The sequence below is a fragment of the Capricornis sumatraensis genome, chromosome 3, assembly GCF_032405125.1.
Source record: "Capricornis sumatraensis isolate serow.1 chromosome 3, serow.2, whole genome shotgun sequence".
Taxonomy (NCBI): domain Eukaryota; kingdom Metazoa; phylum Chordata; class Mammalia; order Artiodactyla; family Bovidae; genus Capricornis; species Capricornis sumatraensis.
This window is the reverse complement of record NC_091071.1, coordinates 44,608,604-44,635,224: the sequence shown is the minus strand read 5'-3', so window position 1 is coordinate 44,635,224 and position 26,621 is coordinate 44,608,604. Positions and strand designations below refer to the sequence as shown.

The following is a 26,621-nucleotide window of genomic DNA, read 5'->3' as shown; positions in this document are numbered from 1 at the left end:
AAATATGATATTTAATGTCATAAATTTAATTTGCATAGATTTAACTACATTCTTCCAAGTTATTATAAGTATTTTGATTGTTTTATTCATTCAAAGCTCATTTTTAATTTTTATTTTGATTTCTTAAGCCATGCTCTTTTTTTCTTAATTAGCCAATTAGCCTAGTTAATTGTGGATATGTCTTATTGTCCTTGCAGTTCTATGGATGATTTATATTTTTTGAGGCTGTGTTACTAAGCATATAGAAATTTAGAATTATTAACTGTTCATGAGGGGTAGAAAGTTAGAAACTTTCATTTTTTTCCTATCCTTTAACTTTCAAATTTTCTTACCTTATATTTTAAATATATCTTTGGAAGACAGCATGTATTTGGGTATAAAACATATTTTTAGTACAGTCTGACAATATTTACCTTTTTAATAATATATTTATTCCATTACTCTTAATGAGTATATTAATACATTTGAGTTTAAATCTGCTATCTTTTATTAGTCTGACCTTGTATACTTTTATTTTCAATTTTTTTCCTTCTTTATCTGAATTGATTAAGGATTATATAGAATTTGATTTACCATTTTTTGGCAGTTAATATTCTCTTTTAGTGGTTTGCTAAAGAAATGACAACTTACATTCTTAACTCATCAAAAGGCAAATATTAGCTGTTACTTTTACACTTTTCAACTCAAGTTTCTTTAAACAAAATTACTCTACTATATCTGGTATCTATAGATTCTCCTTCTTGCATGTTTGTGTTATATTTAAATCTGTTTTGGTTATTTATCCTCTCATTCATGTTACTTGACTACTTGTACTCTTGACTACTTGATCTTAATCTGTGGAACTCCTGAGAGGCTACATTTGGGGTGTTCTCTTGCAGGAACTGCTTGTGTTTGCCTCTACTGGATGCCAGGGGATAATTTTCAGCTTGTTTCAAGTCTCTCAGTTCAGGGTGAGAATCATTGGTTTCAACCTACCACATTGCTGCTGCTCACACTTCAGTACAGTGGTTTTAGTGCCTGGTTGGCCTCTGTGCTAAGTCGCTTCAGTTGTATCCGACTCTTGGTGACCCTATGAGCTGTAGCCCACCAGGGCCCTCTGTCCAAGGGATTCTCAACCAAGAATACTAGAGTGGGTTGTCATGCCTTCTTCGAGGGGATCTTATTGACCCAGGGATCAAACTTGCAGCTCTTTACATCTATTGCATGGGCAGATGGGTTCTTTACCACTAGTGCCACCTGGAAAACCCTGATTGGCATCCAGCTCAAGGCAATTTCATCCTTCCTTGCCATTCAAATCTGCAGCTCCCAGCCAGCTGCACTAAACATTTTATTGGGAAAGGAGATTCTTTGGAAAACATTACATTGTCTTGCTAATCCAATAAAGACTTTAAAGTGTACTTTATCCAATATCTATTTATTTGACTGCAGAAGGGAGCTTAAGACCTCTTAGTCCCCCATTTGGAAGGAATTAGTGGTACTGACTTGTTTTTTTTTTTTCTTGAAGGATATTTTATAAGTAATCTTGGGATAAGTGAATGTGGTTCCTCCATATACATTCGCCACTTATCAGGCACACATCTCTGACTACAAGGCAAATATGGGCGTGCAACACATCTAGCCCTTAATGCCAGGTTACAACACTGAGATGCCTCCTAAGACTGCGGGCCAGCAAGAGCAATCATCACCCAAGCTATTCTTTCTGAAGCACACAATCCATGTCCCTTTTTAGTAAGTGTTAGGAAGCAGTGGGTAGCACAGAGGTTTACTAACTCTGCGGATGGGAAGACCACCTGGCTCCCAGGGTTCTTTCACACTTAGGTGGAAGAGTCTGTAGTGGAATCCAATTTTAAAATGAACATCAACATGTCCCACAGTTTCTAGGTCTGGAGCAAAGACCCAGCATGAAATCGTGTTCGAAGGCTGAGTCTCTGAAGAGACAGAGTTCCTGCCAGTGTGAGCAGGCAGCAGAGGTCAGCCAAGCGTGTCACGCCAGGGCTGCTTTGACTTTGCTTTGTTGCTGCTGCTGCTGCTGGGGGTGTTGGTAGAGTCATTCTTTCCATGCTGCAACAGAGGGTTGTGGGCAAACGTCTGTCGTAATGGATGCCTGGCAGCGAGCTCCAAGTGGTTCTGCATACGTCGTTCCCGCTCCTGTAGCTGATGGGCCATTTCAGCATTCTTCCAGCCTTGTTTGAAGCTCTTTATGAAGCCTTCTCGTGGAGGTAACTTGTCTGGGTCGTGCACAACACGTTGGGGAATTTTCAGTACAGTGCGTACAGCAGGAATACGGAGACAGGCCACCTGGCCCAGGGAAAACATGTTGGAGGAGAGCCAGTACATGAACACTGCCATGGGGAAATGGATAGTTATGGGCAAGACTGCCAGGGGCATTAGTCTGATAAAATTTCTCATCCACTGAAGGTCAGAACTTTGCATGCCAGTTTCAGCACCTAACTCAAGGACACCCCACATCGTAGCTGTGACCACCAGAGGTAATATGTAGATGGGGTCAGATAGAGTGAGATCCTGGAACCACCAGAGACCACCTGTCTGCAGGCTGGGCATGGGAAGGTTGGCCATTTCTCTCAAGGCAATGAAGAAAGAGATGAAGATTGGGGCCTGAGTCAGCGGTAGAATGAGAGGTCTAAAGAGTTTAATATCATGCTTTTTCTGGTAGAATGTCATCTCCGAGGAGGCCCTGTAAAATTCTGTGTGGTTTCCTGTCAACTTGGCCTCTCTGATTCGAGCGGAAAACTTCTGAATCTCTGGCAAGTGATTGTGAATCTTGGCCGCCTCTCGCTGGCCTTTCACGATGAGAGGAAACACCAGGCAGCGGGCAAGGACTGTGCATGCAGCAATGGCTCCCCACCATGGTAGGCCTAGGTCAACATGCATAAATTCAAGTAAGTCTGGATCAGTCCCACTGGGGTGTAGGACCCCAGCCCAAGTTCAGCAAAGCTCTGCTCTGCAGCAGCTTGGATGATATCTGCAGCCTCTCCAGAAGCCATGCTTCAGGTACTGCTGTGGGTGGGGGAGTTGCAGGAATGACTGGAGGGGCTGGAACCTGCGCTTCTCCAAAAGAGACGGCAGAGGTACTGAGGCCGCGGGGGCCTGGGGCCATGAGCAGGACATAGCGCGGGTGCCCGCGGCACCGGTCGGCTGGGGACCTGAGCCCAGCTGTCAGCGGTTTCCGGGGCCACTGGCAGGGCCCTGCGACGCTGTGGAACTGACGCCGGGGCCCTAGTAAGCGCAGAAGCTGCCGGCGCCCGCACATCAATGCCAGCGCCATCTTGCTGAGAAGAGCTGACTTGTTATTTGTCTAATTTCAGTGGGGCAGTGATATCAGATTATTACTGAACCAGTTTTTTTTGCAACCTGTCACTGAAACAGAAGGATAATAATGTTTCATATTGTGAGGGATTTGCATCATATTACACAATCATCTTTTCACTATATAAATTGATGGAGGAGACAAGTGATGTATATAGTCTTCAACTATACATAAACTTTAGTTTGCTGAAGTGTAAAATATATATTATATATTTGTAACTTCAGACTTGATAGAATTAATTATTACAGTTATTCATTATTTTATAAAGGAATTACTTATTGGCTTTTTGTATTCTCATATTTTGACTTTATTTTCTCAATTAGGTCAGTTAGTCATAAATGAATTATTAGATGTCATGTTCAGGTATTCTGAAGATTTTCCTTTATTTTGTCTGACACTGTTGCCACAGACCATTGTGGGGTAATTATATGACAATAAATCTATAAATAGATAGTTGTCTTTAGGCATACATTAAGGTGTACACCAAATACAGTATGTATGTGTGTGTATGTATATATAGCATGTCAATTTCATATCTAGCAAAAGTTTTAATCTGGCTTAGGCCTTTAAATTTTCTTTCAATCAATAGCATATAAAAATAATTTTTCCATTACATTCAGTTTTTTTTCCAAATTAAAAATTTTGTTTATTTTAGTAAAAGTTGTATTGCTATAAATCAATGATTATTAACAAGGGGCAATTTTTTCCTTTAATTTCTTTTCTTCCTTTTATAAAAATTTTATTTTACTTTATTTTACTTTACAATACTGTATTGGTTTTGCCATACATCAACATGAATTTGTCACGGGTGTACATGAGTTCCCAATCCTGGACCCCCCTCCCACCTCCTCCCTCTCTGGGTCATCCCAGTGCACCAGTCAACAAGGGGCAATTTTGTAGTGACATTTTTGGCGCTGTCTGGAGATGTTTTAGTTGCCATACTGGGTCAGAGAAGGTACAACAGGCATCAACTGGGTAGACACCAGGAATGCTGTTAAACATTCATCAATGAACAGGACAGGTCCTGAAACAAAGAATGATTTTGTTCCTAACATCTCTTTAGGCTGATATCAAGAAACCATGCTCTAAATAAGCTTATATTTATGATTTAGTTGATATAGGAATCTTGATTGATCACTGTGATTGAAAGCCCAATATTTTTGCTCCACAGTTTTTGTATGAAGCCTAACGAAGAGCTGTACATATGGATGGGAAAGTTATAAACTTATAGTCAAGCTGATAATTTAAGTATTTTAAATTATGCAGCATGATGACATCACAGTGAAAAGCCCACATTTGAGAGGTGCTAGGTAGATATGTCCCCCCTGTGTCTGGTTCCCTATTGGTGTTTTCTGTCCAGGATCTGTCATGGACAGCAGAGGATCCCATCTTTGGTTGAGACAAAGCAGATAGACTGAGCAGAATGGCTCCTGCACTTATATCTCTTTCATCCAATTCTTTTTCCTACCTTTTCCTGTAAACAATTTTCAGAATCTGTCTAGTACTATGAAGAGAGTCACATGCTTCACTTAAATAGACTTTTCTTTAAGTTATAAAAACCGTGAATTTTCTTTTTCGTTTTCTAAAACTCTGTGAGCTTTAAACTTTAAAAAGAAATTTGAAATGCAACTTACTAGAAAGACATTCTATATGGAGAGATATTTCATTATATACAGGTGAACAGTACTCCCAGAGAGAAATCTTTTTTAAAACCTTTTTATATATTTTTTAATGATTGTGTTGTTTTTAGGAATTAATATCTGTTGAGCTGAATATATCAATACATTTATCTGACCTACATTGTTTTTTTTATTTTTTTACATCTCTGTTTTTTAAAATTGGAGGATAATAGCTTTACATTATTGTGTTGGATTCTGCCATCAGCAATTCAAATCAACCATTATATGTATCTCCCCTCACTCTTTAGCTTCCTTCCCAACATGCCCCCATCCAATTTATCTAGTCTGTCACAGAGAGCCTGGCTGAGCTCTGTGTTACATAGCAACTTCCCAGTAGCTATCTATTTTTACACATGGTAGTGTCTGTATATCAATGCTAATTTCTCAATTCTTTCCACCCTCTCTTTCTCCTGCTGTGTCTGCAAGTCTGTTCTCCATGTCTGTCTCTATTCCTGCCCTAAAATAGATTCATCACTACCATTTTTCTAGATTCCATATATATTTAATATACAATATTTGTGTTTCTCTTTCTGACTTACTTTATTCTCTATAACTGGTTCTACATTCATCCACCTCAGTTCAACTGATTAGCATTCCTTCCTTTTCATGGTTAGGTAATATTCCATTCTATTCCAACACAATTTCTTTATCCACTTATCTGTCAATGGACATCTAGGTTGCTCACATGTCCTGGATACTGTAAATAGTGCTGCAACGAACACTGGGGTACATATGTCTTTTTGAATTCTGATTTTCTCAGGGTATATGCCCATTAGTGTAATTGCTGCATTATATGTGATTACTTGGTGGCTCATACCCTCCTGGCTCAGATGGTAAAGAGTCTGCCTACAATGTGAGAGACCCGAGTTAAATCTCTGGATTGAGAGGATCCCTTGGAGAAGGAAATGACAACCCACTCCAATGTTCTTGCCTGGAAAATCCCATGAATAGAGGAGGCTGGTGGGTTACAGTCCATAATGTTGCAAAGAATTGGACATGACTAAGTGACTTCACTTTCATGGTGGGTTTTTTTTTCCTGGTTCTTTAAGTAATATCCATTCTTTTCTCCATTGTGGCAACATCACTTCCCACCAACAGTGCATAGAGTTCCCTTTTCTCCACAACCCCTCCAGTATTTGTTTGTAGATTTTTTAATGATGATCATTCTGACTGGTATAAGGCGATACCTCATTGTAGTTTTGATTTGCATATCTCTAATAATGAACAAAACATCTTTTCAGGTGTTTGTTGGCCATCCATATGTCTTCATTGGAGAAAAGTTTTGCCCTTTTTTTTTTTTTTAGGTTTTGTATGTTCTGCCCATTTTTCATTGAGTTGTTTGTTTATCTGCATAAGCCACTTGTGTATTTTGGAGATTAATACTTTGTGAGTTGTTTTATTTGAAAATATTTTCTCAAACTCTCAGTGTTGTCTTTTCAGTTTTTTATATATTTTTTGCTGTGAAAAATCTTTGGGCCTAATTTGTTTATTTTTGCTTTTATTTCCATTACTCCAGGAGGTAGGTCAAATAGGATAATGCTGCAATTAATGTCAAAGAGTGTTCTGCCTATGTTTTCCAGTAAGAGTTTTAGTTTTATAGTTTCTGGCCTTGCATTTAAGTCTTTAATACATTTTGAGTTTCTTTTTTAATATGGTGTTAGGAAGTATTCTAATTTCATTCTTTTACCAGTAGCTGTTCAGTTTTTTTTTAATTTTTATTTTTACTATATTTTACTTTACAATACTGTATTGGTTTTGCCATACATTGACATGAATGCGCCATGGGTGTACAAGTTCCCAATCCTGTACCCCCCTCCCACATCCCACCCTATATCATCTCTCTGGATCATCCCCGTGCACCAGCCCCAAGCATCCTGTATCCTGTATCGAACATAGACTGGCGATTCGTTTCTTACATGATAGTATACATGTTTCAATGCCATTCTCCCTAATCATCCCACCCTCTCCCTCTCCCTCAGAGTCCAAAAGTCCATTTTATACATCTGTGTCTCTTTTTCTGTCTCGCATACAGGGTTATCCTTACCATCTTTCTAAATTCCATATATATATGTGTTAGTATACTGTATTGCTGTTTTTCTTTCTGGCTTACTTCACTCTGTATAATCGGCTCCAGTTTCATCCATCCCATTAGAACTGATTCAAATGTATTTTTTTAATGGCTGAGTAATACTCCATTGTGTATATGTACCATAGCTTTCTTATCCATTCATCTGCTGATGGACATCTAATTTGTTTCCATGTCCTGGCTATTATAAACAGTGCTGCAGTGAACATTGGGGTACATGTGTCTCATTCAATTCTGGTCTCATCGGTGTGTATGCCCAGCAATGGGACTGCTGGGTCATTACCAGTACCATTTATTGAAGAGGATGTCTTTACTCCATTGTATATAGTTGCTTGTAGTAGTTTCTTATGATCCTTTTCATTTCTGAATTATCTGTTGTAACCTCTCCCTTTTTACTTCTAATTTTATTGATTTGTGTTGTCCTTTTTTTTCTTGATGATTCTGACTAATGGTTTGTCAATTTTATCTTCTCAAAGAACTAGGCTTTAGCTTTATTGATCTTTGTTATTTTTTCTTCATTTGTTTTTCATTTATTTCACATGCATTTCATATATTTCATTTATTTTTGCTCTGATCTTTGATTTCTTTCCTTCCACTAACTTTGGATTTTGTTTTTGTTCTTTTTCTAGTTGCTTTAAGTGTAAGGTTGTTTATTTGATTTTTTCTTGTTCCTTGAGTTAGGTTTGTATCAGTGTGAACTTGCCTCTTAGCACTGCTTTTGCTTCATCCCATAAGTTATAGATTGTCATGTTTTCCTTGTCATTTGTCTATAGATTATTGTTTTACTTTCCTGTTTGATTTTTTCAGTGACCTCTTGGTTAGTTAGGAGTGTACTGGGTAGCCTTCATGTGTTTGTGTTCCTGTTAATTGATATTTAATCTCATAGTGTTGTGGACATAAAAATGCTTGATATTTCATATATTTCTGCTCTGATCTTTGATTTCTTTCCTTCCACTACCTTTTAGTTTTGTTGTTGTTGTTGCTCTTCTTCTTTTTTAAGTTGCTTTAGGTGTAAGGTTATTTATTTGATCTTTTCTTGTTCCTTGAGTTAGGTTTGTATTGCTATGAACTCTTAGCACTGCTTTTGTTTTATCCCATAAGTTATAGATTGTCACGTTTTCCTTGTCATTTGTTTCTAGATATTGTTTTATTTTCTGTTTGATTTCTTCAGTGACCTCTTGGTTAGTTAGGAGTGTATTGAGTAGCCTTCATGTGTTTGTCTTCCTGTTAATTGATACTTAATGTTACAGTTTTGTGGTCAGAAAAAAATGGTGATATGACTTCAATTTTCTTAAATTTATGAAGAGTTGATTTGTGACCCAAGATGTGATCTATCCTGGAGAATCTTCCATGTGCACTTGAGAAAAAAGTGTATTCTTCTTCTTTTGATGGAATGTCCTGAAAATATCAATAGGTTGATCTGGTCTAATGGGTCATTTAAGGCTTGCATTTCCTTATTAATTTTTCCTCTGGATGATCTGACCATTAATGTGAGTGGAGTGTTGAATTTCGCTACTATTACTGTGGTACTGTTGATTTCCCTTTTCATAACTGTTAGCATTTGCCTTATGTATTGAGATGCTTCTATGTTGGGTGCACATATATTTATAATTGCTATATCTTCTTCTTGGATTGAATCCTTGATCATTATGTAGCGTTCTTTGTTTCTTGTAATAATCTTTATTTTAATGTTTATTTTATCTGATATGAGTTATAGTACTCCAATTGTCTTTTGACTCCCATTTGTATGGGATATCTTTTTTCAGGCTCACTTTCAGTCTGTATGTGTCCCTAGACTGAAGCTAATTTCTTGTAGACAGCATATAGCTAGATCTTGCTTTTTGCATCCATTCAGCCAGTCTATATCTTTTTGTTGGAGCATTTAATCCATTAACATTTAAGGTAACTATTAATATGTCCAATCTTGTTACCATTTATTTTATTGTTTTGGGTTTGCTTTTGTAGGTCTTTTTCTTCTCTTGTGTTCTCTGCCTAAAGAAGTTCCTGTAGCAATTGTTGTAAAGCTGGTTTGGTGGTGCTGAATTTTCTTAACTTTTGCTAATGTGTACAGCTTTTGATTTCTCCATTGAATCTGAACAAGATCCTTGCTTTGTAGTGTAATCTAAGTTGTAGTTTGGTTTTTTTTTTTCCGTTCATCACTTTAAGTATATCCTGTCACTTCCTTCTGGCCTACAAATTTTCACTGAAAGATCAGGTGTTAACCTTATGGGAATTCCTTTGTATGTTGTTGGTTTTCCCTTGCTGCTTTTGATATTCTTGTGTGTTTGTGCTTAATTTTTGTTTGTGCTATATGTGCCTTGGTGTGTTTCTCTTTGAGTTTGCCTGTATGGGACTCTTTTTGGATTACTGCACTTGGGTGGCTATTTCCTTTCCCATGTTAGAGAAGTTCTTGACTATCGTCTCCTCAAGTATTTTCTTATGCCCTTTATTTTTCTCTTCTTTCTCTGGGACTCCTGTAATTCAAATATTGGTGCACTTAAAGTTGTTCAGTGCTTTCTGAGACTGTTGTCATTTCTTCTCATCCTTTCTTTTTCGTTTTTATTCTACTCTGCTTCAGTTATTTCTACCATTCTATCTTCCAGCTCACTTATCTATTCTTCTGCTTCAGTTATTCTGCTATTAGTTTTCTCTAGCATATTTTTTTTATTTCACTTATTGTATTGTTCATTGCTGATTGTTCCTTATTTCTAGGTCCTTGTTAAACATTTCCTGGATCTTTTCAATCCATGCATCAATTCCATGTATCTGTGCCTCCATTCTGAGATTTTGGATCATTTTTACTATCATTACTCTGCATTGTTTTTCAGGTAGACTGCCTATTTCCTCTTCATTTGTTTGGTCTTTTGGATTTTTAATTTGCTCCTTCATCTGCTGCAAGTTCTCTATCTTCTCATTTTGTTTAACTTACTCTGTTTGGGGTCTCCTTTCCACAGGATGTAGGATTGTAGTTTCTCTTGCTTGTGACGTCTTCCCTCAGTGGGTGGGGTTGGATCAGCACCTTGAATAGATTCCTGGTGGGTGAAACTGGTGCCTATGTTCTGATTGGTGAAACTGGATCCGGTCCCTCTGATGGGCAGTGGTGCATCCAGTGGTTTTCTTTTTTTTTCTTCTGTAGGGGAAGGGGTGTCTGTGAGCCTAGTATAGCTTCAGGCTATACTGTTTGCTAATGGGTGGGGTTGTGTTCCTTTTTTCTAGTTGTTTGGCATGAGGTGTCCAGCACTGGATCTTTCTGGCTGTTGGGTGTAGCCAGGTCTTATTGTTGGGATGAGGCCTCTGGAAGAACTTTCTCTAGTTAATATTCCATGGGGTCAGGAGTTCTCTTGTGGTCCAACATCCTGGATTCGGGTCTCTCACCTCAAAAGTTCAGGTCCAATCCGTTGCTGGAGCACCAAGGCTCCACGAACTACTTGGCACAGAAGATAAAGAAAAAGAAAAAAAAACCAATCAAAAAAGAAAATAACAGGTAGACAGAACCACAAGAAATAGACTAAAAGCAAAACTAAACAAGAACACACAAAGAAATGCACACTCAAACTCACAAAAAGAAGAGCAAAGAAAATAAAGGAAACAAAAAAGAAGAGAGCTATTGAACCAATAAAGAAACCCATAAATGTAAAACACTGGAAGATAAATTAGCAAAAACACAGCACCAAGATGAAATCAAATGTGGAAAGTAAACTTAAAAAAAGGCAAATAAAGCATAAAACATATACACCAATAAAGCAAAAGAAAAAAAAAACAGAGAAGAAAACAAAAGAAAAATACAATAAGGAAGTAAAGTAAAAATAGTGAAAGTGAAGTTGCTCACTCATGTCCGACTCTTTGCGACCCCGTGGACTGTAGCCCACCAGGCTCCTCTGTCCATGGGATTCTCCAGGCAAGAATATTGGAGTGAGTTGCCATTTCCTTCTCCAGGGGATCTTCCTCCTGCATTGCAGGCAGAGGCTTTAACCTCTGAGCCACCAGGGAAGCCCAAAGTAAAAATAGAGAAATATAAAATATAGTTAAAAATAAGATTAAAAACAAAGTAAAACAAAGGAAAAAATAAAAACAAAAAAGATGTAATTAATGAAAAATTACAGTAGAAATAGTGGAAAAATTAATTTATTAAAAATAATGTGCAAGAAAAGAAAAAATAAATAAAAAGTAAAAATTAAAAAATATTAATTAAAAATCAACAATAAAAAACAAAAATGAAAAACATTAAATGTATACATAGAGAGAGATATAGTGGTAGTAAGAAGACAGTTTTCCTGTGGCCTCAGCTGTCAGTTTCCTTGTCCCCACAATGAGCTCCAGTCAATCTACCTTCTCAGGATGTCCTCCAATGTTTCTAGGAACGTCTCTAGACCTGCTGTGGGCACTGTGGGGCCAGCTCAGATTCTGATTTGGCCTTATTCTACCTTGTACTTGCTTCCAAAGTCCAGAGTTGCCCCTGAATTCCACAGCTTCAAATATGGGAACACTCATTGTCTATTGAGATATTCCACAAGTGCAGAGTTTACCAAGACAATTGCAAGGATTTACTCCACTACTCTTGTCACTGCACGAGCAAATTCCCTTCATTTTGTTTGGTCACAGAGCTCCTGGTGCTCAGCTTTGCTTTTGTCCCAGTTTTGTTTGTCCTACTGTTTGTAGGCCGCCCTCCATTGTCTCTTCCCTGTCCAGACAAAAGGGGGCAAAAGCAGTGGCTGAGGCCAATTAGGGCTCTCTTGCTCAGTCAGGCCAGGGAGAGGGAGGGAAACTGCAGACACAACTGGGAAGTGTTGGTAGTGCCTGTGGCGGCAGAGGTCTGTAGGAAGTTGCTACAGCCTGAGGCAAACTGCATTCTCCCAGAGGAGTTGGCTCCAGGTCATGGGTCCCTTGGCAGTGCCAAGCTGCACAGGCTCCCTGGAAAGTGTGGGCAGTGACCTGTGCTTGCTCACAGCTCAGTGGCAATGGCAGTGGCTGAAACACTCACCTCTAGGGTCAGAGATAACTGCCTCTGGCACTTGCGGAGGCGTGGTCCTGTCATCTGTGACCTCGTGAAGTTTGAGGGTCCCCGAGATAATGATCTCTTGCTTTTGTGGCAGGCCCAGGCTTTTTCCTTGACTCCTTAAGCTGTGTAGTACTAGCCCCCTCAGACTGTCTTCGTGGCAGGCAACCCCAGTTCTCTCCCTGGGATCTGACCTCTGAAACCTGAGCCCTGGCACCAAGCCTCCACCTGCCCTGTGTGCATGCCAACATCTCAAACTAGTGGGAACTGGCCAGCACTGACCTCTGTGCAGAGTTCTCTCCCTTTTCCTCTGCACACCTGTTGCTGTGCTCATCTCTGAGGCTCCAAATCTCTCCTATGTGCCTGCCCATGAGGGTTTCCAAGTGTGCAGAAACTTTTCCTCCTTCATAATTCCCTCCCAGAGGCACAGGTCCCATCTGGATTCCTTTGTCTCTTTTCTTATTTCTTTTGCCCTACCTGTTTTGTGGAGATAAGCTGTCCTTGTTGAAAGTCCAACGTCTTCTGCCAGCTATCAGTTGGTGTTCTGTAAGAGGTGTTCCACATGCAGATGTGTTTTTGACATATTTGTGGGAAGTAAGGTGATATTCATGTCTTACTACTCTGTCATCTTGAAGGTCTTCCCCACGGTGATCTTACAAAGAAATGGCCTTCTATCGAAATTTAAATTTAACATGGACATTAATACAAATTAATGTTTGTATTAGTGCGAACTGGCAGAAGTTCCTGCCAGTGCTACTCTGCTCTCATCTTGAAGAATCTTCAGTATCCACATGAGAGTAACTTATTTAGACTGTGCGTTTGATCTTTTATAAGCAATGAGCGCCCATGTTCACTTACTTTCATTTTAAAGATATCTTTTTAAACCTTTGCATATCTTCTCCTTTTAAACTGATTCTCATCATACATTTATTTCTTCTAGGCATTGGCACATCTACACTTAATAGAATATGTTGGAGAACAGACTGCTTTGCTAATAAAGGTACATTAAATACTGCAATATAATGTGCTCCAGCCACAATTCCTTTGATTTTTGTCAAAAAAGAGAAAAATATCAGTTAGACTAGATCTCATTCATTAAGTAAAAAGTACAACAGGGGAACTATTTTAGCCTATATAGGCTAGAGATGAAAAGAGACTTTTTTCAAGGAATATATAATTACAGATGCTCGCAATTTTTCTATTAGCCTTTAGTTGAAACCTTTCTAGGAAGGAGAACAATTGAGACAGTAGTCTCAGTAAGTGATGCACAGAGGTCTTAACTCAAGGTTTTTGCCAGGAAGTGAGGTCAATGTGGCTAGTGTGTCATCTGGTGTCCCATCAGGTCATCAGGAACAGGGACACTCTGCTTTCCGCACCCCTCCCCACCCCACCCCACACTGACACAAGGGTTAGTTGGTTTGAGCATGGTTTGGAGTTACTACTCTGAATTACTTGTAGACTCTGCCCCAGGCTCCTGGTAGGAGTTGGAAAAGTCCAGATAGTGCTGTTTGTACACCAGAGTCTCCTTTGGTCTCCTGTGTGGAAGAGGAAGGGCCAGGAGCCCTGTTGTCCCTTCAGAGTCCCCCATGTCCTACTATCAGATCCTCAGTGTGTGTGTGTGATCTGTGAAACTATGGTAAACAGCCCTACTCTTATCTTCTGCTTTCAGATGGTCCCAGAAGATCAGCGCCTTACAGCTGCCATCATCCTGGTGGTCTGGGTCTCAGGCATCACATCCTCCCTGATTGACAACATCCCATTCACTGCTACTATGGTGAGTCACAGTATCTTCCATGTGATGAGGGCCCAGATTCCACTTGCACATAACCTGGGCTCACCCTTCCTTTCAGAGGAAGCAGAGAGTGAGCCCTATTCCTATGCTGTGCTCACAGGTTTAGGGGACAGACGTGATGAATCCCAAACAGCAGCTGGGAGCTAAGGCCTTATAGCTGCTGTGGGTAGTGAATTCCAGGATGGCTGATTGTTTTAGGGTCAATCTGACTGGGAGTTGCCACCTCTCATGGAAAGACAGTCTTTCTTTTTTGTTTCTTTAAAGAAAATTCATTTCAGTCATTCAGTCATGTTTGAATCTTTGCAACCCCCTGAACGGAAGCACTCTAGGTGTCCCTGTCCATCACCAACTCTTGGAGCTTGCTCAAACTCCTGTCCATGAAGTTGGTGATGCTATCCAACCATCTCATCCCCTGTCATCTCCTTCTCCTCCTGCCCTTAATCTTTCCCAACATAAGGGTCTTTTCCAATGAGTCAGTTCTTCCCATCAGGTGGCCAAAGTATTGGAGTTTTAGCTTCAGTGTCAGTCCCTCCAATGACTATTCAGGGCTGATTTCCTTTAGGATGGACTGGTTGGATCTCCTGCAGTCCAAGGGACTCTCAGCAGTCTTTTCTCCAACACCACAGTTCAAAAGCATCAATTCTTTGGCACTTAGCTTTCTTTATAGTCCAACTCTCACATTCATACATGACTACTGGAAAAGCCATAATTTGACTAGATGGACCTTCGTTGGTAAATAATATTTCTGCTTTTTAATATACTGTCTAGGTTGGTCACAGAATTTCTTCAAGGAGCAAGTGTCTTAATTTCATGGCTGCAGTCACCATCTGCAGTGATTTTGGAGCACAAGAAAGTAAAAACTCTCACTATTTTCCATGAAGTGATGGGACAAGATGCCATGATCTTAGTTTTCAGAATGTTGAGTTTTAAGCCAGCTTTTTCACTCTCCTCTTTCACCTTCATCAACAGTTTGTCTGTACTTTCTGCCATAATGGTGATGTCATCTGTGTATCTGAGGTTATTGATGCTTCTCCCTGCAATTTTGATTCAAGCTTGTACTTCAGCCAGCCAGGAATTTCACATGATGTACTCTGCATATGAGTAAAATGAGAAGTGTGACAATATACAGCCTTGACCTACTAATTTCCTGATTTGGAACCAGTCTGCTGTTCCAGGTCCAGTTCTAACTGTTGCTTCTTGATCTGCATACAGGTTTCTCAGGAGGCAGGTAAGGTGATCTGATATTCCCATCTCTTTAAGAATTTTCAGTTTGTTGTGATCCACACGAAGGCTTTGGTTTAGTCACTCAAGCAGAAGTAGATGTTTGTTCTGGAACTCTCTGGCTCTTTCTATGATCCAACAGATGTTGGCAATTTGGTCTCTGGTTCCTCTGCCTTTTCTAAAACCAGCTTGAACATGTGGAAGTTCACAGTTCATATACTGTTGAAGCCTGGCTTGGAGAATTTTGGGTATTACTTTGCTAGCATGTGAAATCAGCGCAATTGTGTGGTAGTTTGAGCATTCTTTGGCATTGTCTTTCTTTGGGATTAGAATGAACATTGACCTTTTCCAGTCCTGTGACCACTGCTGAGTTTTCCAAATTTGCTGGCATATTGAATGCAGCACTTCCACAACATCATCTTTTAGGATTTGAACTAGTTCAACTGGAATTCCATCACCTCCACTAGTTTTGTTCATAGTGATGCTTCCTAAGACCCACTTGACTTTGCATTCCAAGATGTCTGGCTCTAGGTGAGTGATCACACCATCGTGGTTATCTGGTCTTTTTGGTCTGGTTCTTCTGTGTATTCTTGCCACCTCGTCTTAATATCTTTTGCTTCTGTTAGGTCCATGCCATTTCTGTCCTGTATTGTGCCCATCTTTGCATGAAATGTTCCCTTGGTATCTCTAATTTTCTTGAAGAGGTCTCTAGTCTTTCCCATTCTATTGTTTTCCTCTATTTCTTTGCATTGATCACTGTGGAAGGCTTTATCTCTCCTTGCTATTCTTTGGAACTATGCCTTTTAATGTGTATATCTTTCTTTTTCTCCTTTGCTTTCTGCTTCTCTTCTTTTCACAGCTATTTGTAAGCCTTCCTCAGACAACCATTTGGCCTTTTTGCATTTCTTTTCCTTTGGGATGGTCTTGATCACTGCCTCCTGTATAATGTCATGAACCTCCATCCATAGTTCTTCAGGCACTCTATCAGATCTAATCCCTTGACTCTATTTACCACTTCCACTGCATAAATGTAAGGGATTTTATTTAGGTCACACTTGAATGGTCTAATGGTTTTCCCTACTTTCTTCAATTTATGTCTGAATTTGGCAATAAAGGGTTCCTATTCTGAGCCACAGTTATCTCCCAGTCTTATTTTTGCTGACTGAATACAGCTTGTCCATCTTTGGATGCAGAGAACATAATCAGTCTGATTTTGGTATTGGTCACCTGGTGATGTCCACGTGTAAAGTCTTCTCTTGTGTTTTTGGAAAAGGGTATAATTTGTGACCAGTGAATCTTCTTGACAAAACTCTGCTAGCCTTTGTCCTGTTTCACTTTGAAACAGGCAAAATTTGCCTATTACTTCAGGTATCTCTTGACTTCCTACTTTTTCATTCCAGTCCCCTATAATGAAAAGGACATCTTTTTTTGGTGTTTGTTGTAGAATATCTTGTAGGTCTTTATAGAACTGTTCGACTTCAACTTCTTCAGCAATACTGGTTGGGGCATAGACTTGGATTACTGTGATATTGAATGGTTTGCCTTGGAAACAAACAGGGATCATTCTGTTGTTTTGGACATTGCACCCAAATACTGCATTTTGGACTCTTTTGTTGACTATGAAGGCTAGTCCATTTCTTCTAAGGGATTCTTGCCCACAGTAGTAGATATAATGGTCATCTGAGTTAAATTTGCCCATTCTAGTCCATTTTAGCTCACTGATTCCTAAAATGTCAATGATCCCTCTTGCCATCTCCTGTTTGACCACTTTCAATTTTCTTTGATTCATGGACCTAACATTCCAGGTTCCTATGCAATATAGTTCTTTACAGTATTGAACTTTACTTCCATCACCAGTCACATCCACAGTTGGGTGTTCTTTTTGCTTTGGCTCTGTCTTTTCATTCTTTCTGGAGTTATTTCTTCACTCTTCTCCGGTAGCATATTGGGGACCTACTGACCTGGGGAGTTCTTTCAGTCATATCTTTTTGCCTTTTCATACTGTTCATGGGGTTTTCAAGGCAAGAATACTGAAGTGGTTTGCCGTTCCCTTCTCCAGTGGACCAAAATTTGGCAGAACTCTCCACCATGACCCATCCGTCTTGGGTGACCCTTCATGGCATGGCTCATAGTTTCATTGAGTTAGACAAGGCTGTAGTCCATGTAATCAGTTTGATTAGTTTTCTGTGATTGTGATTTTCATTCTGTCTGCCCTCTGAGGGATAAGGATAAGAGGCTTATTGAAGCTTCCTGATGGGAGAGACTGACTGTGGGGGAATCTGGGTCTTGTTCTGATGGGTGGGGCCATGCTCAGTAAATCTTTAATCCAATTTTCTGTTGATGGGCGGAATTGTGTTTCCTCCCTGTTGTTTGACCTGAGACCAAACTATTGTGGAGGTAATGGAGATATTGGTGACCTCCTTCAAAAGGTCCCATGCACACTGCTGCCCCTGACCTTGCAGCAGGCCACCACTGACCCATACCTCTGCTGGAGACTTCTGGACACTCACAGGCAAGACTGGGTCACTCTCTTATAGGGTCACTGCTCCTTTCTCTCAGGTCCTGTTGTGTACAAGGTTTTCCCTCCAAGAGTCTGTTTTCCCAGTCCTGTGTAAGTTTTGGTGGCTCTATCTGAAGGAGATCGGCCCTGGGATTTCTTTGAAAGGAATGATGCTAAAGTTGAAACTCCAGTACTTTGGCCACCTCATGCGAAGAGTTGACTCATTGGAAAAGACTTTGATGCTGGGAGGCATTGGGGGCAGGAGGAGAAGGGGACGACAGAGGATGAGATGGCTGTATGGCATCACTGACTCGATGGATGTGAATCTGAGTGAACTCCAGGAGTTGGTGATGGACAGGGAGGCCTGGCGTGCTGCGATTCATGGGGTCGCAAAGAGTCAGACATGACTGAGTGACTGAACTGAACTGAACTGATGGTGGGGTTAATGGTGACCTCCTCCAAGAGGACTTATGTCACACCCAGTTCTGCTGCACCCAGAGCCCCTGCCCCTGTGGCAGGCCACTGCTGACCTGTACCTCCACAGGTGACACTCAAACACTCAAAACCAAGTCTGTCTCAGTCTCTGTGGGGTCTCCTGGTGAGCACGTTTTGTTTGTCTGAGTATCTCTGGTGGGTATGAGGTTTGATTCTAAATGTGATTTCTCCCTTCCTACTGTCTGAGCACCGAAGAATTGATGCTTTTGAACTGTGGCGTTGGAGAAGACTCTTGAGAGTCCCTTGGACTGCAAGGAGATCCAACCAGTCCATTCTGAAGGAGATCAGACCTGGGATTTCTTTGGAAGGAATGATGCTAAAGTTGAAACTCCAATACTTTGGCCAACTCATGCGAAGAGTTGACTCATTGGAAAGACTTTGATGCTGGGAGGGATTGGGGGCAGGAGGAGAAGGGGACGACAGAGGATGAGATGGCTGGATGGCATCACGGACTCGATGGATGTGAGTCTGAGTGAACTCCAGGAGTTGGTGATGGACAGGGAGGCCTGGCGTGCTGCGATTCATGGGGTCGCAAAGAGTCGGACACCACTGAGTGACAGAACTGAACTGAACTGAACTGAACTGCCTTGCTGGGACTTCTCCTTTGCTCTTGGATATGGGGTATCTTTTTTTGGTGGGATCCAACATTATCCTGTCAATGGCTGTTAAGCAGCGAGTTGTAATTTTGAAGTTTTTGCAGGAGATGAGTGCACATTCTTCTTCTCTGCCATCTTGTGGAGTATTCTAATCTATACTCAGACCATAACCAGTTATACCAGCTCAAGGAAGAGCAGGTTGGTCCCTCACTCCAACCCTGCCCCTGCCTTAGAAAAACTTCCTTCCCCTCACACTCAACTTGCCCCAACCTGAACATTGGAAGAAAACTGGAAGACATTAAAGACAGTTGGAAAACATTAAAGACAGAGGCTGGTTGAAGGTGTTGATCTTTTTCCTACAAAGGCAGAATCTATTTTAACTGGCCAGGGTGGCTTTTTGGAGAAGGAAATGGCAACCCACTCCAGGATTCTTGCCTGGAGAATCTCATGGAAAGAGGAGCCTGGCAGGCTGCAGTCCACAGGATTGCAATGAGTTGGACATGACTAAGCGACTGATGCTTTCACTTTCACTTTCAAGGTGGCTTCTGATGCTATGGCCTGGAGAGGATTTTGAATTCTCTGTGTGATCTTGACACAAGCAGAGATCAAGGGTCCATATTACAGGCCTTTTACAAGGCGGTTGTGCCCTGCTCCTGCTGTGTCTTCTGACATCACTAATATTCAACTTAGGGCAGAATTGTCAGTCCCTGGCATGACAGTGTAATAGTGTGAAAAAGGATCTGGGGTTCTGTCACAGCACCTGGGGGTCACAGGTGTGCTGGGTATATGTGAACACTTCTTATGTCTGGATCCTAGACAGGAGTATTTTCTCTTGTTCTTGTGACCTTGAGGGCTACGCCTCTCTCACAGGACCTTAGGGTGACTGGGACTCTGCATTAGCACATATTGCTTGAAATCACAGTGTCTGCTGGGTTGATGCTCCAGTTACCAAGCTATTGTTCTCCAGTGGTCTGGGCTTGGTAATTCTGAGTTAATCCTGATTGTTTTTATTTGTTCATGAAGTCTTGAGATAGAGAAGTCATCTGGATGTTGTTGAATGTATTGGTCCTATCAATGCTATCAATGACTGTGGTCCCACAGAGGGCCAGGGGCAGAAGTACCTCTCAGGAAGGGTAAAGCAGCAGGGTCCTGGGCTTCTGAGGTGCCAGATAAATTTGTGTGTGAATCCTTTTCTTAGTTGAAATAGGGTATATCTGAACCTGCAGCAGCAGCCTGGAAGGTTTCATCAGCAAAACTTCACCTGTACTTCCTCAAATCCAGGATGCTCAGAGTCAATGCACCCTACCATCTGATGACTTCCAGGTATCAGGATCCAAAACCTCTTTTGGACTGAGCAAAATGGTCCCTGTCATTGAAAGTTTAGATTCCTCTACTTTCTAAAAATATGACACTTTTGATATTTTTTCTTCTCTAAAGTTACTTGAAATTTAAACTAAAAAAAATACATCAAAGGAATCATAGAGGATAGTATAACAAATATCTGTATGCTTACCACCCAGAATGAGGAAAATTTATTCTCTTTGCTTCAAGTTTTCTTGTTTGTTTTGTTTTTAAGAAATAAAATATTACAGATGAATATAACATTCTCTATTCCTTCTCTCAACCCCAGTATTATTCTGTCCTTTCCTCTCCCAAGGGAACTAAGCTCGTATATCTGAGGCATATTATTATGAAAGGATTAATGGAAAGATCATGGTTTATGTGAGTCAACGTGGGATGGAAACTAACTTATGACAGAACAAAACAGCAGCTTCATGAACAGCTGGCAGACAGCTTCCTGCATCCCACAGATCTCTTAGCATGCGGTGGCTGCCTCAGAGGAAGGCCACTTGGGTTTCTGCCTTAGTCTGGAAGTAGCATCAGATGTGACCTGTCATAGTCCCTGGGTGGGAAGTGATCCCGTGGCTCTGCCTAAATGCAGGAGCCTGGGGAGTATGTGGCACAGAGAGCTGGGTGGACACTGAGGTCTTACACAACTGTCCCTTCCTCCCTCTTTTTTACTTCTCTGTCTTTTTCCACTTCTTTCTCATTTGGGGAATGGTCAGGAATGTGATCTGTAGGATTTCACACTTAGATATCCCCGAAGTGTTCTTTTGAACCAGCATGTGACTAGTTTGCCCTGTGTGAGAGCAGAGTTCTACACGTCTACATGCACAAGCATGACAATTGTTGTTAGGGCTCCTTTAGATTCACTATCCCTTCTCTAAACAGTAAATTCTGATAGACAGATCACTTACAGTTCAGCACAGTTTCTCTGAGTACTATGCCACTGGATTAGGAATTAGAGGTTCCTTATCTATGTCTCCTCTGAATGGTCGTTTTTTTCACATTGTGTAGAGTCTCTCTTCATCTCTGCTCTGACCCTCTGCCTGGTTTATCTTTTTCTTATTATTTTCAATCATTTAAAAAAATAATAAAAAATTTTTATTTTTACTTTATTTTGCTTTACAATACTGTATTGGTTTTGCCATACATTGACATGAATCAGCTACATACCTCAACATAATAAAAGCTATATATGACAAACCCACAGCAAAATTATCCTCAATGGTGAAAATTGAAAGCATTTCCCCTAAAGTCAGGAACAAGACAAGGGTGCCCACTTCCACCACTACTATTCAACATAGTTCTGGAAGTTTTGGCCACAGCAATCAGAGCAGAAAAAGAAATAAAAGGAATCCAAATTAGAAAAGAAGAAGTAAAACTCTCACTGTTTGCAGATGACATGATCCTCTACATAGAAAACCCTAAAGACTCCACCAGAAAATTAATAGAGCTAATCTATGAATATAGTAAAAATAATTTTCAAAATCTCATTTTAGTTGTATTTTTTAAAAATATAAATTTATTTATTTTAATTAGAGGCTAATTACTTTACCAATATTGTATTGGTTTTGCCATACACCAACATGAATCCACCATGGTTGTACACGTGTTCCCCATCCTGAACCCGCTATCCACCTCCCTCCCCATACCATCCCTCTGGGTCATCCCAGTGCACCAGCCCCAAGCATCCTGTATTATGCATCGAGCCTGGTCTGGTGATTCATTTCACATATGATATTATACATGTTTCAATGCCATTCTCCCAAATCATCTAACCCTTGCCCTCTCCCACAGAGTCCAAAAGACTGTTCTATACATCTGTGTCTCTTTTGCTGTCTCGCATACAGGGTTATCCTTACCATCTTTCTAAATTCCATATATATGTATTAGTATACTGCATTGGTGTTTTTCTTTCTGGCTTACTTCACTCTGTATAATCTGCTTCAGTCTCATCCACCTTATTAGAACTGATTCAAATGTATTTTTTTAATGGCTGAGTAATACTCCATTGTGTATATGTACCATGGCTTTCTTATCCATTCATCTGCTGATGGACATCTAGGTTTCTTCCATGCCCTGGGTATTATAAACAGTGCTGCAGTGAATATTGGGGTACATGTGTCTATTTCAATTCTGGTTTCTTTGGTGTGTATGCCCAGCAGTGGGATTGCTGGGCCATAAGGCAGTTCTATTTCCAGTTTTTATAGGAATCTCCACACTGTTCTCCATAGTGACTGTATTAGTTTGCATTCCCACAAACAGTGTAAGAGGTTCCCTTTTCTCCACACCCTCTCCAGCAGTTATTGCTTGTAGACTTTTGGATAGCAGCCATTTTGATTGGCGTGAAATGGCACCTCTTTGTGGTTTTGATTTGCATTTCTCTGATAATGAGTGATGTTGAGCATCTTTCCATGTGTTTGTTAGCCATCTGTATGTCTTCTTTGGAGAAATGTCTATTTAGTTCTTTGGCCTATTTTTTGATTGGGTCGCTTATTTTTCTGAAATTGAGCTGCAGGAGTTGCTTGTATATTTTTGACACTAATTCTTTGTCAGTTGCTTCATTTGCTATTATTTGCTGTCATTCAGAAGGCTGTCTTTTCACCTTGCTTATAGTTTTCTTTGTTGTGCAGAAGCTTTTAAGTTTAATTAGGTCCAATTTGTTTATTTTTGCTTTTATTTCCAGTATTCTGGGAGGTGGGTCGTAGAGGATCCTGCTGTGCTGTATGTCGGAGAGTGTTTTGCCTATGTTCTCCTCTAGGAGTTTTATAGTTTCTGGTCTTACGTTTAGGTCTTTAATCCATTCTGAGTGTACTTTTGTGTATGGTGTTAGAAAGTGTTCTAGTTTCATTCTTTTACAAGTGGTTGACCCGTTTTCCCAGCACCAGTTGTTAAAGAGATTGTCCTTTCTCCATTGTATATTCTTGCCTCCTTTGTCAAAGATAAGGTGTCCATGGGTGCGTGGATTTATCTCTGAACTTTTTATTTTGTTCCATTGATCTATATTTCTGTCTTTGTGCCAGTACCATGCTGTCTTTATGAATGTAGCTTTGTAGTAGAGCCTGAAATCAGGCAGGTTGATCCCTCCAGTTCTATTCTTTCTCAAGAGTGCTTTGGCTATTCGAGTTTTCTTTTTGTATTTCCATACAAATTGTGAAATTATTTGTTCTAGCACTGTGAAAAATACCATTGGTAGCTTGATAGGGATTGCATTGAATCTATAAATTGCTTTGGGTAGTATACTCATTTTCACTATATTAATTCTTCTGATCCATGAACATGGTCTATTTCTCCATCTATTAGTGTCCTCTTTGATTTCTGTCACCAGTTTTATAGTTTTCTATATATAGGTCTTTAGTTTCTTTAGGTAGATATATTGCTAAGTATTTTATTATTTTTGTTGCAATGGTGAATGAAATTGTTTCCGTAATTTCTCTTTCTATTTTATAATTATCAGTTCATAGGAATGCAAGGGATTTCTGTGTGTTGATTTTATATCCTGCAGCTTTACTATATTCATTGATTCAGTTCAGTTCAGTCGCTCAGTCATGTCCGACTCTTTGAGACCCCATGAATCGCAGCACGCCAGGCCTCCCTGTCCATCACCAACTCCCGGAGTTCACTCAGACTCACATCCATCGAGTCAGTGATGCCATCCAGCCATCTCATCCTCTGTCGTCCCCTTCTCCTCCTGCCCCCAATCCCTCCCAGCATCAAAGTCTTTCCAATGAGTCAACTCTTTGCATGAGTTGGCCAAAGTATTGGAGTTTCAACTTTAGCATCATTCCTTCCGAAGAAATCCCAGGTCTGATCTCCTTCAGAATGGACTGGTTGGATCTCCTTGCAGTCCAAGGGACTCTCAGGAGTCTTCTCCAACTGCTGCTAAGCTGCTAAGTTGCTTCAGTCGTGTTCGACTCTTTGCGACCCCATAGACGGCAGCTCACCAGGCTCCGCCGTCCCTGGGATTATCGAGGCAAGAACACTGCAGTGGGTTGCCATTTCCTTCTCCAATGCATGAAAGTGAAAGGGAAGTCGCTCAGTCGTGTGTGACTCTTTGCGACCCCATGGACTGCAGCCTACCTTCTCCAACACCACGGTTCAAAAGCATCAATTCTTTGGCACTCAGCCTTCTTCACAGTCCAACTCTCACATCCATACGTGACCACTGGAAAAACCATAGCCTTGACTAGACGGACCTTAGTCAGCAAAGTAATATCTCTGCTTTTGAATATGCTATCTAGTTTGGTCATAACTTCCAAGGAGTAAGCGTCTTTTAATTTCACTATGAATGAAGCTAGTGGAGGTGATGGAATTCCAGTTGAACTATCTCAAATCCTTTTCATGGCTGCAATCACCATCTGCAGTGATTTTGGAGCCCCCCAAAAATAAAGTCTGACACTGTTTCCACTGTTTGCCCATCTATTTCCCATGAAGTGATGGGACCAGATGCCATGATCTTCGTTTTCTGAATGTTGAGCTTTAAGTCAACTTTTTCACTCTCCTCTTTCACTTTCATCAGGAAGCTTTTTAGTTCCTCTTCACTTTCTGCCATAAGGGTGGTGTCATCTGCATATCTGAAGTTATTGATATTTCTTCCAGCAATCTTGATTCCAGCTTGTGTTTCTTCCAGTCCAGCGTTTCTCATGATGTACTCTGCATAGAAGTTAAATAAGCAGGGTGACATACAGCCTCGACGTACTCCTTTTCTTATTTGGAACCAGTCTGTTGTTCCATGTCCAGTTCTAACTGTTGTTTCCTGACCTGCATATAGGTTTCTCAAGAGGCAGGTCAGGTGGTCTGGTATTCCCATCTCTTTCAGAATTTTCCACAGTTTATTGTGATCCACACAGTCAAAGGCTTTGGCATAGTCAATAAAGCAGAAATAGATGTTTTTCTGGAATTCTCTTGCTTTTTTGATGATCCAGCGGATGTTGGCAATTTGATCTCTGGTTCCTCTGCCTTTTCTAAAACCAGTTTGAACATCAGGAAGTTCACAGTTCATGTATTCCTGAAGACTGTCTTGGAGAATTTTGAGCATTACTTTACGAGCATGTGAGATGAGTGCAATTGTGCGGTAGTTTGAGCATTCTTTGGCATTGCCTTTCTTTGGGATTGAAATGAAAACTGACCTTTTAGCCCTATTAATTTTCTGGTGGAGTATTTAGGGTTTTTTTTTTATGTAGAGGATCATGTCATCTGCAAACAGTGAAAGTTTTACTTCTTTTCCAGTTTGGATTCCTTTTATTTCTTTTTCTTCTCTGATTACTATGACCAAAACTTCCAAAACTATGTTGAATAGTAGTGGTGAGAGTGGGCACCCTTGTCTTGTTACTAACTTTAAGGGAAATGCTTTCAATTTTCACCATTGAGGATAATGTTTACTGCAGGTTTGTCATATATAGCTTTTACTATGTTGAGGTATTTTCCTTCTATTCCTGCTTTCTGGAGAGTTTTTTTTTTTTATCATAAATGGATGTTGAATTTTGTCAAAGGCTTTCTCTGCATCTATTGAAATAATCATATGTCTTTTATTTTTCAATTTGTTAATGTGGTGTATTACATTGATTGATGTGTGGATATTGAAGAATCCTTGCATCCCTGGGATAAAGCCCATTTGGTCATGATGTATGATCTTTTTAATGTGTTGTTGGATTCTGTTTGGCAGAATTTTGTTAAGGATTTTTGCATCTATGTTCATTTTCTTGTTTCTTTAATTATGGCTGTATTGCTATGAACCTTCTCCTTAGCACTGCTTTTACAGTGTCCCACAGGTTTTGGGTTGTTGTGTTTTCATTATCATTCATTTCTATGCATATTTTAATTTCTTTTTTGATTTCTTCTGTGATTTGTTAGTTATTCAGCAGTATGTTGTTCAGCCTCCATTTCTAATAGTTTTTCTCCTGTAATTGAGATATAATCTTACTGCACTGTGGTCAGAAAAGATGCTTGGAATGATGGCAGTTTTTTTGAATTTACCAAGGCTAGATTTATGGCCCAGGATGTGATCTATCTCAGAGAAGGTTTCATGTGCACTTGAGAAAAAGGTGAAATCCATTGTTTTGGGGTGAAATGTCCTATAGATATCAATTAGGTCTAACTGGTCTATTGTATCATTTAAAGTTTGTGTTTCTTTGTTAATTTTCTGTTTAGTTGATCTATCCATAGGTGTGAGTAGGGTATTAAAATCTCCCACTATTATTGTGTCCTTGTTAATTTCCCCTTTCATAGTTGCTAGCATTATTCTTACATATTGCGGTGCTCCTATGTTGGGTGCATATATAATTATAATTGTTATACCTTCTTCTTGGATTGGTCCTTTGATCATTATGTAGTGTCCTTCTATGTCTCTTTTCACAGCCTTTGTTTTAAAGTCTATTTTATCTGATACGAGTATTGCTACTTCTGCATTCTTTAGGTCACTATTTGCGTGGAATATCTTTTTCCAGCCCTTCACTTTCAGTCTGTATGTATCCCTTGTTTTTAGGTGGGTCTCTTGTAGACAACATATATAGGGGTCTTGTTTCTGTATCCATTCATCCAGTCTTTGTCTTTTGGTTCGGGCATTCAACCCATTTACATTTAAG

At 40.1% G+C, this 26,621-nt stretch overlaps 1 protein-coding gene and 1 pseudogene across 1 annotated transcript in view; one reads left to right on the top strand and one right to left on the bottom strand.

The window, feature by feature from the left end:
- Positions 1–26,621, top strand: part of OCA2 (OCA2 melanosomal transmembrane protein) — a 283,390-nt gene that overhangs the window by 213,753 nt on the left and 43,016 nt on the right. Inside the window, exons 19-20 of the mRNA XM_068968987.1 lie at positions 13,030–13,089; positions 13,759–13,863. Of these exons, the coding sequence (XP_068825088.1) occupies positions 13,030–13,089; positions 13,759–13,863 (165 nt within the window). The remainder of the gene's footprint in view (positions 1–13,029; positions 13,090–13,758; positions 13,864–26,621) is intronic.
- LOC138077131 (mitochondrial inner membrane protein OXA1L pseudogene) lies at positions 1,962–3,286 on the bottom strand (annotated as a pseudogene).